Source organism: Hibiscus syriacus, unplaced genomic scaffold, assembly GCF_006381635.1.
Source record: "Hibiscus syriacus cultivar Baekdansim isolate YM2019G1 unplaced genomic scaffold, ASM638163v2 tig00004041_pilon, whole genome shotgun sequence".
NCBI classification, from domain to species: domain Eukaryota; kingdom Viridiplantae; phylum Streptophyta; class Magnoliopsida; order Malvales; family Malvaceae; genus Hibiscus; species Hibiscus syriacus.
Window position 1 is genome coordinate 398423 of NW_024061995.1, and position 12649 is coordinate 411071.

The 12649-nt window shown below is 34.1% G+C and overlaps 1 protein-coding gene across 2 annotated transcripts; it reads right to left on the reverse strand.

Moving 5' to 3' along the window:
• Positions 1 to 179: 179 nt before the first annotated feature.
• On the reverse strand, positions 180 to 4808 carry LOC120187847 (transcription factor GTE8-like). Of its 2 annotated transcripts, XM_039191457.1 has the most exons (11): positions 4623 to 4808; positions 2672 to 3913; positions 2483 to 2531; positions 2264 to 2392; positions 1774 to 1829; positions 1532 to 1604; positions 1294 to 1371; positions 1099 to 1217; positions 960 to 1026; positions 680 to 810; positions 180 to 596 (listed from the first exon to the last, which is right to left on the reverse strand). In XM_039191457.1, exons 2-11 carry the CDS (start codon positions 3734 to 3736, stop codon positions 330 to 332), a joined length of 2034 nt encoding a protein of 677 aa, XP_039047388.1. In that variant the 5' UTR covers positions 3737 to 3913; positions 4623 to 4808; the 3' UTR covers positions 180 to 329. The 2 variants fall into 2 exon arrangements, with proteins under 2 accessions (XP_039047388.1, XP_039047383.1); XM_039191452.1 differs by lacking the exons at positions 1294 to 1371; positions 4623 to 4808 and having other exon boundaries at positions 2672 to 3711.
• Positions 4809 to 12649: the final 7841 nt, after the last annotated feature.

The window sequence follows — 12649 nt, forward strand, 5'->3', positions numbered from 1 at the left end:
TTTAAGCTTTCGTTGTATTGATTATCTGCCAGTCAGCCATTAGTGTGGTTTTGGATGCTGGTTTCTGTATGCAGTTTAGCTTTGAAAGATACCAGCAATGCCTGATTCACTACTGTTGCATCTGTAAAACTGAAACTGTTTTCAACTCAACCTAATTTTTGATAGTAGGTATTTCAGTAGGGTTTAAAGGATTGCTTACGACTTTTTATTGAATATGGTTTTGCACAGAATTCTACAAGTATTTATGAGATCGGGTACAGAAATTTGTTCAGTCGATATATGTTCTCTACTTCATTTCTCCTCACCTAGTCTAATAAAAGATGCATTTTTCAGTCTATTTCTCCATCCTCCGGATTATTTACGGGCTTTGGAACGGTAGGCGGTTCACCTTCTTCCTCTTCATCCTTCTTCATGTACAAACCAAGTTGTTCCAATGGGTTGTTGCTCCCGAGCTTAAAACTACCCAAGCCACCCTGAGAATGTTCTGGGCTTGTTTCGTCGACTGAGCCATGCAGATTCTCAGCAGGGGCAGCTCTAAGCACTTCTAAGTCTTTGAGAAACCTGGAATTCTCATTGATTTCAACAGTCTTTTCCATCTACAAAAAAATGTGGAATATTAAGTCCATAATAAAACAAGGCAGCTAAATTATGAAATTGTTAATATGACGCATTCCTGTACCTTCAACAATGCCTGCCGTGCGGCATCCCTCTCAAGCTCCCTTTTCCGTCTGGCCTCAGCTGCAGCTTGGGTTTCGGCTCGTCCTTGAGCATCTTCAGCAGCCTTGGCTTCGGCTAGCAACTGTGCCTCATCTAGCCGACAATAACATATTTGTCGCTTTGAAATACTAGATATAAATACACAAACTTGTCCTCAAAGACAAGCAAACACACATATAGTAACTTGAGCAAAATTGCATTTCAAAAAGCCAGAAACACTAGATTGGACTTGGAGTTCAAACCTTTCTTACTTTGATGCTCAAGTTCTTCTCTCTCACGGCGCAGTTGTTCAGGATCCACATTCTCACCCTGATACAAAGTAAAAAAGCTTGAAAAAGGAATAGGCATACAATAGTTTGACAAAACCAAGTTAGAACTAACCTGTGCAGTATGCGTCTTCTCTCGAGCTTTTAGAATGGTATCAGCAAATTGATTCTTCAATATAGCAGCCCGGTAGAGTTTCTCAGGGGACACCTGTCTCTCAACTGGAGCACTCTCCCCTATAATTTTTAATTGGATAAACAGTGAGACACAGCTTTAAATAAATAAACCTTTGACGATCTTTGATGATTTTACTATCTTGGTGACAATCTGACTCGACAGAACTTGACTTTGCCTGAGAAGTCTGCTCAAGCTGATTGAAATGAACATCTTCTACAAGAGCCAATGGATTAACAATGCTTATATGCAAAAAAATATATATATATATATATATATATATAATTTCATGGCTTTTCGTCATTCAAGTAAACTAAGAACAGAAGTACAATATTTCTTGAGACTAATTACAAATATTATAAATTTAGACACTCACGATTCCTATCAAGAGGGTTGTTAACACTCGTTTTTTCATCAAATTGGGTTCCGGAATCTACAGCACCCAGTACCTGAAGGATAATGCAGAGTAAGATGCTAGTTAGAAAGTAGTCTGGCCCACTTGAACCCCTGGGAATAGATAACTGTAATGTGGATCAAACACACCAATATGAGGTTAAAGAACTTAGTATTATTATTTAAAACCAAGTGTAACCAGCACAAAACCTTATGTGTACCCACCGGACTAGAAGCTTTAGTAGCAACAGCTTCATCGTCAGAACTGCCAGATTCTGAATCTGCAAAGAATACAAAAGAAACCGGTCATGGAAAAGGTATTTGGTCACATAAGAAAAACTTGCACTGAACATAATTTGGGGAAATTTTAGTAAAAAATAGGAGAAACTAAAGAAATCAACTTGAAAAATATTAGCAATATTCAAAGTGATAAAGAAAAAGAGAAGTTAATACAGAAGGTTGTAATTTACCACATGGGGGGTCAAGAAATTGTTATTATCCTAAAATTGTTTGAATGCAAAAACCATTCTTTGTCAAAGAGTTTCTATATTTAAAAAAAATGAAGAAGAAGAAGCATGCCTACCATATGCAGGCTGCTAGGTAAATGACAGCACAGAAAACTGATAAAATGGATCCAAAAGAATGTAGCAGACTCAGGATTCATTATTTGACAAGATGAGGACCAAAAATAAAAATAAAGAGAAAATACAATTACCTCTGGAGCTGCCAGACCCAGCAGACTTGATGCTTCTAAGGTCTGCCTCCTCTATCTCCTTACGTGGATAGCTTGACACAGGAGGCTCATTTCCCCCAGCATCAACAACAACATCAGCCTGATCATCCCCTGCAAATGCAGAAGATAAACAGAGGAAGTCAGAAGTCTTAGAACATAGCTCAGAGGTTGGGATATCAAGCCAAGGGTTTGAAAGATTACCTCTGCCTTGTTGCATGGGTGAACTGTGCAGTCCAGATTTGTTCATTAGCTGTATCAGAAAACCATTTCCCAGAAAGCAAAGAAAAATAAATAAGAGTTTAGATGTAGGTAACCAGTTCATAAATATATACTACTTCGAAGCATCAATAGTAAGCATACTGATTTTTCAGCCTTTATATGGCTATGTACCTGAATTTCACAAGGTTCAGCTCTTGATTTGCAATTTTGTTTCTCTTGCAAATAGTCATCTAAAAGCTTCTGCAATATGAACAAGGTATTATCACTGAGGTCATCAATATCAATCTCAATTTCTTCCTCTTCTGAATCCCTTCCATTTGAACTATGCTCCCTCAAGAAATCAATTATATGCATAGGCATTTCTGTGAGTAAAGATTCCAACTCCACGCGTAGCTTGTGTTTTTCCTCATCCGTCATTCTCTTCACAGGGTCAGGTATAACATGTTGGGTGACAGAGATCGTCTTCCTCTTTTTAGCAGGAAGTATTGTCTTAGAAGTTTCTACATCCTCAGCAGGAGCTTTACTTTGAATCAACTGGGTAGCAACAGCAGGCAACTTCTTCTCAATATTTTTCCACCTGACTTCAAAAAATTTGTTAAGGGCATCAGCCATAACATGGACATCATTTCCAGGGGGGTTATAGGTCATTGCATTGCTGAAAGTAAGCCTCACATCATCATAAAACTCCCAGGGGCTTGCATATCCGCCTGAATCTATCTTCTTTTTAATTTTTCCTAGATCCATTGGGTGCTTTATAACATTGAAGTAATCAGGAATATTCAACTTCACTACATCTACAGGTTCATTGAAAACCCACCCATATTGATGTCCCATCAACCGTTTCAGCAAACCCTCACATTGCTTCATCAAGAAAATACTTGTTGTGTTTGCTTCTAAAACCTGCTTTGCAGTCTTAACTTTTCCTGAAGAACCCCGATTCTTCTTCCCCGGTTCAGAAGCCATCATGGGCAGTTTCTGAATATCCTTAACAAAAGGTAAGCATTGCCCATTGCTGCAACTAAGAATATCACTGGAGGATGACACAGCAACCCCATCGGTCCTTATCAACTCAACTTTCTTCTGAAGCATCTGTATCTGCTCCAGTTCATGCCTCAAACAATGTACCAAATCCTTTCTTTTAGAATGTGACATGTTTGAAAGGGTAAGCACTTGTATAGGAACACCAAAAGTGTCATTTTTAAAAGTGTCATGTTTATCAGAGTCAAACTGATACATTTCCTTGTTGGGGCACTTGAATCTTCTGAAGCAGTAACTTACATATCAACTTCGTCCTGAGCTACCAGAACCCTTGGATTCACCGAGAGGCTCATATGGTTCAAATAGTACCTCCTGCAAACCTATCACTCTTTTCCAAAATCTTAGCCAAATTTACTTCCCTTCGTTTAATTGCCACTGATTTAATCACAAAACATACATCAACCATGGGAGACAAATTATCCCATCGGATTTCTAGACTAACTTTATACACCACCCTTAGATACAACTATTTAAGTAAAGTTTGATAGTAGTTTTGAGCAAATTAGATGAACTCTTATTCGCATTTACCCTAATACTGAAAACTTACCATTTTGTATACTTTCATGAACAAAATCATCTTTTGAAAGACCCAAATTCACCATATTAAACCCTAGAGAATATCAATAAAGAATTGACAGTCTTCCATTCCGCCGTGAATAACCCAGATTTATAATTTACCAAAAGCAAAAAGGAAATGCATGATATTTAATTGAATTTATTAAGAGTTTAATTAAATCAGTTCTTACAAGCATTTACCCAAATCCCAAACTTCTTTAACCAAATTGTTTATCATTTTAAAAAATCCATTTAAAAAAATTCTAAGGTTTAACCCTAAAAAGAAACACAAAAAAGAGAACACGATAGACACATTTAACATTTTCAATCATGCATGATAAATTAATTGCAACATAAAGAGAAGCTAATTGGTCTGATTCGTATTTGAAAAATTTACAGTTTAATTTACTAGTTCAAAGCTCCAATCCTTACATCGGTACAACAAAACCCTAACCCAGTACCATATTCCCGTCAGCCCAACCAAAAACAACAAATTCTAAAAACTCAATAACAACCCCATGAAACTTACCAATCTTCCGTTGCTCCTTCACGGTTCCTCGAATTTCGAAAGCCCTAGCGGAAATTCCCTAATCTTTTCGGCAAAGAATTGAAGGGGGGTAAACAGAAAGCTATTAACGATTGATTTTTGATAAAATAATTACTATTTTATCGGAAATTTTGAAAATTTGTATCGCTAAACACTATTAGTGAAAGCTTGGGTTGGGAGAGGGACGAAAAGGGTATCTTCTTCTTCTGGGACACCCAAAGCAAATTGACTTTGCTGACTTTAGAGGTACTTTGACCTTTAGATTCAAGATGAAGTGATCGGACGGTCAGAATTACCTGCAATCTCATCCGTTGGTTTAAATCTTCAGTAAGATATATGTAGAGCAAAAGGTTCTTGACCTTGAAGTCGTGGGATCGAGTCCCACGGAAGGCATTTTATAATTCGGAGGTCTTCTACGGAAGCTGCTCTCAACCTGATGTTGGGGGCAGCCTACTATCTTACCTCTCCTTACCTCATTACATATGGGAACAAGGGACATACATATAGTCTTAGGTTTTTTATATGCTAATTGGGTGAAGTATTTCAGAAAAAAATAAATAAATTTATATAAATATATATTATTATTTTTAATAGTTTATAGTGATTATAATATAAATTTTTTAATAATTTTTTAATCATTAACAATGTAAACACACCTTATAGAATATAAGATAATAATATTCTCTCTAATCATTAATTTTTTATTAATACTATTTTATTAAATATATATATATATATAAATATATTATTTTAGCTATCATTATTATTGTTAATAATATAATATTTTGATGATCAAAGATTCAAAATATTCTTTTCTCAACAAAAATAAAATATTTTAATTTTAGTAACAAAAATAAAAATATCTTCCATGACCCAACAGTATAGTAACCAAAATTCAAAGCCTTAATGGTTGTTGAATTCTTCGTATTTTATTTTGGTACAACTTGTTACTTTTTAATAATTATAATATTTTAACTTAACTTCAATTATAAATGTATTTATTTTTATAATTATATGTATTTGATTATTATATTATTAATTCAGATTAAATGTTATAGAAATTCTTATGTTATGGCAATAATTTTTTAAATTTAATTTTCTTCATATACAACATCATAAGTTAAATATTAATTTATTTAAAATATTTAATCAATAATTATTGGGGAAATTAGTTTATTAAATAAATATGGGTAAATATATTTTCTATTACTCATATTATAAATGTGATAAAAATAAAGTTATATTAATATTTGTATTATATTATTAAGAAACACTCGCATTTAATTTCAAGTAAAGATGGAAGTATGGTTTTTAGAACCGGACCGGTTAACGAACCGGTCATGTTATCGGTTTATTGATTCAACTGGTCGAATCGGTTTGACCGGTCGGAAGAACCAGACAACGTCATAATTATTTAAAAAATTAAATAAAAATACCAAAAATATTTAATAAAAAATAATTTTTTATATCACAAGTCATATTCAAAGCAAGTCATAACATATATAAGTTAAAAACCATAAAATCAAGTGAAACAAAATGATTCAAATTAACTACAACATAATATTTAAGGTAAAACATATTAAATAATAAATATAATTATATAACTATAATTAAAAAATAAATTTGGGGTTAAAAATCATAACAAAATGATATTGTTTGGTTTAATTTTTTTTAAAACAATCTCACATGGCTAAGAAATATAAAAGAGCATCCCAAAAGTCTAAAGAGTAAAAATATGAGAACAAAACAATCTCACATTGCTAAGAAACATAAAAGAGCATCACAACTAACTTCTATAAATAATATAGGTAATTTAGCATTCAAAATCATAGAGCCTTTTGGTGAGCATTGAGTGAACTATTCTTTCACTTCAATCAAGCTCGAATTTTAGGCTTCAACCGAGCTTCTAATTTTTTTTTAGTTCAAGCCTTTTTGAGTTCAAATTTCAATATTATATTTCGAGTTTGAGTTGAACTTGATAATTTTTAGCTTGTAAGTTTGAGTTGAGTTGAGCTTACTTTTAAATTTTCAAGTTCGAGTCGAGCTCAGCAATACTCGAGTTCGACTTGGCTCGTTTAACAAACGACGTTGTTTGATTTAATTTTTTTAAAAAAAAACAAAAATCCTGGGTTTTCTCGGTTTTTCCGGTTTTCAGCTGGTCCGATTCGAATGGTTCAGCGGTTCTGACCGGTTTACTAATAACGGTTTAATCGATTTAAATTGAACCGGACTAAACAACGATTTCTGATTGAACCGGCCAGTCCGATCCAGTTTTCAAAACAGAGGATGGAAGTGAATCTTGATCGATTAAGCTGCCTTTATGGCTCTACGCCTAAAAATAAGACAGCCTGCTTATCTAATTATTGACGATCTTTGTCTGAATGTCATAGAATGAGACATGGAATCTTACTGATTAACTCTTTCTGTTTCCGCTAATCATTTGTTTAACATACTTGTAGACACTCATTTTCGTCTGGAATTATTTTATTTTTTATTTTTTATATTATATATATATATATATATATATATATAGTAATATAATATTGTCGGAATCGTCTTTTGGGTTGGGTCCGAAATTGGGATTCAACTTGAAATGAGTGGATTAGAGTCGCCACCGATTACTTTAAAAAACATGTAGGTGGATCGGACACCATCTTACTTGATCTGCATTGTACCAGAAACGTATCGGGTTCGGGAGTCGGTTACGGTCAAGGAAGGATTAGCACTCTTGAGCCGCCCTTTCGGTACCAATTAATTTATCGGTTGTCTTTAATTACGAAAGTTTAAAATTTAAATCGAAAACATTTATAGTTTAAAATATATATTATATATTTTTTAAAAGCATTTTGAAAACATTTATATATTATATAGATTTTTAAAAATCATTTTGAAAATTTATATAATATATAGTTTTGAAAACGTTTTGAAAACATTTATATATTATATGGTTTTTAAAAATATTTTGAAGATATATATAATATATAGTTTTTTTAAAACATTTTTGAAAATGTATATTGTATAGTTTTTAAAAAAAATCATTTTGAAAACACGTATAATATATAGTTTTGAAATTTATATATTATATATTTTTGAAAATATTTTTATAACATATTGTTATTATTATTTATATTATTATTATTATTTATTTCCCTTTTATTCATTTCTTATTTTTATTTTTTATTGTTGTTTTCAGTCTAGAGTCCAAGTCCAATCCAAATAACGGATCTGAACCAGCCCAACAGCAGATTAGGCTTTCTTACTTAGGGGAATCACACAGTCAGCGTCGCGCAAGGAGGGAATCAAAGGGTCTGGTGCAAAACGGCCGGCGAAAATCTCGGGATTGACCCATCCCGGGATGACCGGCCTTAACGGCCACGAGATCCCCGTATTTCGAAACAGACAAACGGCCGATGAAGGCTTATAAATACCAAACAGAGTCACGGTGACGGGGGACCATCATCGAGAGAAAACGGTACACACAGGTCATCCACAAACCAAGCAGTAAACCAACGGAACCAACGAGTACACCAAACAACAACAGAGATATTAACAGAAAACACAACCAAAGGCAATATCACAAAACCGAAACCACAGAAAATACCAAAGGCCGAAGCCCCGCAAAAATCCAAGCAAAATATAAAAAACAAAGCAAAGTCAAGACACCGCGTCGGAAACCAGAGAACCGAGGAGTCACCATCGGCGAAGGTAAAAAGTCGGATCTCCGGGCGCAGATTTACGTTGCTTGGGGTCTTTTTGTGAGGTTTGGGGCTCAGATCTGGGACAATGGGATTAAGGAGAGCATTGTGGGTGTTTATATTTTGTCAGCCGCCGCCAATGGCGGCCGGAAGCGGCGGCAATCGGTGGCCGGGAAGGGTTGGCTGAGAGAATTTGAGAACTTCTCTCATTAGAGGGGAGAAGGATTTTCAGTGGAAATGTGAGAAATGAAGGTGATAGAGTGTTTTGACCTATTTATATACGAGGGACCATTGTGCAAATAGAGGATTTTTAAATCCTCTCCGTCATCCCTCGTACCTTGATCCGCTTTGCAGTTCAGTCACCAGTTGTAATTTGGCCACTGGATTTTCAATTGTTTCAATTCGGTCCCATTTTATATTTCACATTTTTTACAATCTGACCCCCAAATTCTTATTTTATTTATTATTATCATGTTTTTAATTATTACTAGCATTGTTTATTTTTACTTCATATCATTTCTATTTTATTACTTTTGAAATAATTTTTTTTGATTTATTTTTTTATATTATTTATTTTATTTCCTTTTTTATTTTTATTTTATTTCATTTCATTGATTTACTTTTATTTATTTACTTTTTTTAGTCTTTATTTCCTTTTCTTTCCTTTTATTCCTTTTTTATTACTATTTTATATATTTTTTATTTTATGTTTTTTGCCCTTTTTTATCTAATGTTTTTTTTGCCTTTTTCAGTAATAATCTTAATCGATCCAAGGTAAATAATTCGAATCGAATATTTTAAATTTTGATTTAAATTTTCAATTTTCGCAATTAAAGACAACCGATAAATTAATTGGTACTGAAAGGGCGGCTCAAGGGTGCTAATCCTTCCTTGATCGTAACCGACTCTCGAACCCAATACGTTTCTGGTATAATACAGATCAGGTAAGATGGTGTCCGATCCACCTACATGTTTTTTAAAGTGATCGGTGGTGACTCTAATCCACTCATTTCAAATCGAAACCTAATTCCGGGCCCAACCCAAAAGACGGTTCCGACAATACTAACCATCCCTCCCAAGACTTGAAAGAGAGAAAATTCACTTTGCGTTCAATTACATCGATAAATGGATATTTAAAATATGAACAAATAAAAAGGAATAGCCCGACTGAGTTAGATGGCAATTGTCATATCCAAATATGAAGATTCCAGCCTGCTTCGGTCCCTCACCCTACATATGCCTCTTTGTCTCTGCATATTCCCCCTGCTTAATTCGAAAGGCGCATGAGCGATTTCATTTTCCACAAACGTTCAAGATTCTCTTGATCAATACATAAGAACATATGAAAAGAGAGACTAAAATACATGGTTTTGATGTGGGATTTTGGCATTTTGTACATACTATTAAAATACTAGTGTTTCAGCAACAATGGTTCTTGGTTTGAATGCAAAGGACCGGAGAAGGCTAACGGTTCGTGTCGATTACGTAAACCTTGGCCCCCATCGCAGTCACTTAGATCACTTCGTTCCGTTTTGATTCAGTGGGAAAACGGTGAAGAAATTCGGGGTCTACCAAAACTGCTTCACCCATATTTGGCTCCATTATCGATGAGGGAAAAATTGAGTTTAACGAGTTATTTAAATTGTACTTGTATCTAGTAAAGGATATATCTGTGAAAGGTTGAGATGCTGATGTGTTCCATAAGATTTTCTTATAATTCAACATTGTGGATTTGGCGGAATATGGTGTTATCAAAGAGACGGTAGACGTTATTGTTTCGATGAACAACAAAAGGAGCTATAGTAGTAACGCTACTCAACCAATCTTGTTCATTGAACTTGATAGAATTCCTTAAGGTCAAAACTTCTCTTCATCAATACTCAAGAGGCAGCTTGCTGAAGGAGCTACCAGAGGATAGGAGAATAAGTGAGCCTATTACTTCTCTCACGGATGAAGAACATGCTGAGGAAGCTAAGGTTGTCTCATTCACCGATGATGATGTTTCCTCACACTCATCTTTGAATGTTTCTTCTTCGACTTTGGAATCTAATGTTATTATGTTAGTTCCCTTCCTCGAAATAAAGAGGTGAAGCTCAGTTATTTGCTTTATGATCCAATATCTCATTATCTGCCCTTGGATCACTATGTTGTTGATTTGGGGCATCGCCTTATGGTCAGTTTAAGATGAAGTCTCAATCTTTCTTAGATTAATTAAATTAAGCTTGGTAATATAGTAATTTCTACTGGATTGCAGAACGGATCGATTGCCACTATTGACGGTACGAAAGTTGATGGGGGAAAATATGTTGCCTTCAAATTCGACCATGGAAAGAACAAGTGTAACAAACTTGACATCAACAGACTGTGTTAGAATTCAAACGTGATTTTAAGGTATGGAGGCAAAATAAGAATGAAGCGGTAGTTTTGAAATGAATTATGTAGAAGTTATTAGAATTGAAACGTGACAAGTGGTAACAAAAAAAATTCATATGCAACTTAGATGGTGAGGCAGTAGGAGAAGAATAATGAAATGGCAAAATTATAGAGCAAATATATAAGCAAATTAATAAATATGCAGTAGAACTCCACTTCGACAAGTAATGGTTAGCAATAAATTGAGACGGTTTAGTATACTATAAATATATGTGATTGTAGTTCATGAAATGAGTATGTATGAGTGAAGGAAGCGAGTAGTAGTATACTAGTCGTAGCTAGTATCATATTTGATGTTCGTGATTGTATCGTATTTTGGTTCGTATTAATATTATCGTACGAGTTATAAATTTATAGAGTGCCATCAATATTTCCAACAAGTGATATCGGAGCTTTATATGTCATCATTTTTTTCATTGAGTAAACAAAGTTTTATTCCCCAATTAAGAATTAGTTTTTTCTGTTAGCGATCCAGAAACCTCGACAGCAACTCCCTCTGCGGTATGACACTGTTATTCACATTCACAACAATGCTCTCAATAAGCAATGAAGTTAGTGTATCAGGCATCTCTGAACTGATGTCTAAAGGATCAATCTTTCTACTTGCCAGACCATGGGTTCTGCGAAAATAATTTGTAGTGACAAGATTGGTACCTCAACATTGATTCAGATGATTACAGTTGAAGCTTATATTGGTAGCAGAAAAATTGATCCTCCAAACAACAATTCAGAGATGTTTGATACACTAACTTCATTGCTTATTGAGAGCATTGATGTGAATGCGAATGACATTGTCTTTATCACAGAGGGAGGTGTTGTCGAGGTTATTGGATCGCCAACAGAGAAAAACAATTCTTAATTGGAGAATAAAACATTGCTTACTCAATAAAGAAAATGATGATAGATAAAGCTCTGATACCACTTCTTGAAAACGTTGATGAAAACTTGATAAACTTATAACTCATACAATAATATTGATACGAACCAAAATATGATACAATTACGAATAATAAATATGAAACTAGTTGCAACTAGTTTACAAACACCACACTTAACCAAAACGTTGGTAAGCTCTCTCAATCTATTGGTTTTCTATTACTTGTTTCCTTCACTTATACATGTTCATTTCATGAACTACAATCATATATATTTATAGTATGCTAAACTACCTCAATACGCTCTTGGAGCTTTCTTCAATCCATACAAGGCTTTCTTCAATTGAAAGACTTTGTCTTCGTGCCATTTTTTAGTGTATCAATGTAGTTACTCAATATAAACTTCTTCTTCTAGGTAGTCATTCAGAAATGCTAACTTCACATTCATCTGATAAATTTTTCATTTATTTTTAGCTACTACTGCTGTGAAAAGTCTAATGGTCTCCGTCCTTGCTACTGGAGCAAATACTTCATCGTAGTTTATCCATTGTCTTTGTTTGTAGCATTTAACAACTAATTTTGCTTTGTATTTCTCCATTTTCCTTCCTTGTTGGTCTTCATCTTATACACGCATTTCACTCCAATTGGGTTGTGACCTTCAAGTCAATTTGTTAGCTCCCATGTATCATTTCTTTCTATCTATGCAATTTCTTCATCCATATCATTCTTCCACTTATCATCTTCAATTGCTTCTTCATATGTTATTGGATCATTGTTTGAAAGTAAGCAAAAAAGTGAAACATTATTTAATTCTTAATCGTTGTATCTTTCAAAAAAAAAATTTCTCCCTATAGATCTTCGAACTTTTGTGGGAGGTATTTCAGGATTTTCTTTGCTGTTGCTACCACTACTACTGCTTGTTGATGGTGATGTAGTTGAGTTTTGTTGAGGACCTTCATCATCATTTTGTTCATCTTGATTAATAAGATCGTCATTTTCATCAAAA

What these genes read in the sequence shown, in the direction of transcription:
- LOC120187847 (XM_039191457.1), bottom strand. Translation starts at nt 3,736, where the DNA reads ATGTATCAGTTTGACTCTGATAAACATGACACTTTTAAAAATGACACT. An exon ending in CTGAACCTTGTGAAATTCAG is followed by an intron (nt 2,532 to 2,671) that starts GTACATAGCCAT and finishes TTTCTGATACAG; the next exon opens with CTAATGAACAAATCTGGACT. An exon ending in ACCCATGCAACAAGGCAGAG is followed by an intron (nt 2,393 to 2,482) that starts GTAATCTTTCAA and finishes CTGCATTTGCAG; the next exon opens with GGGATGATCAGGCTGATGTT.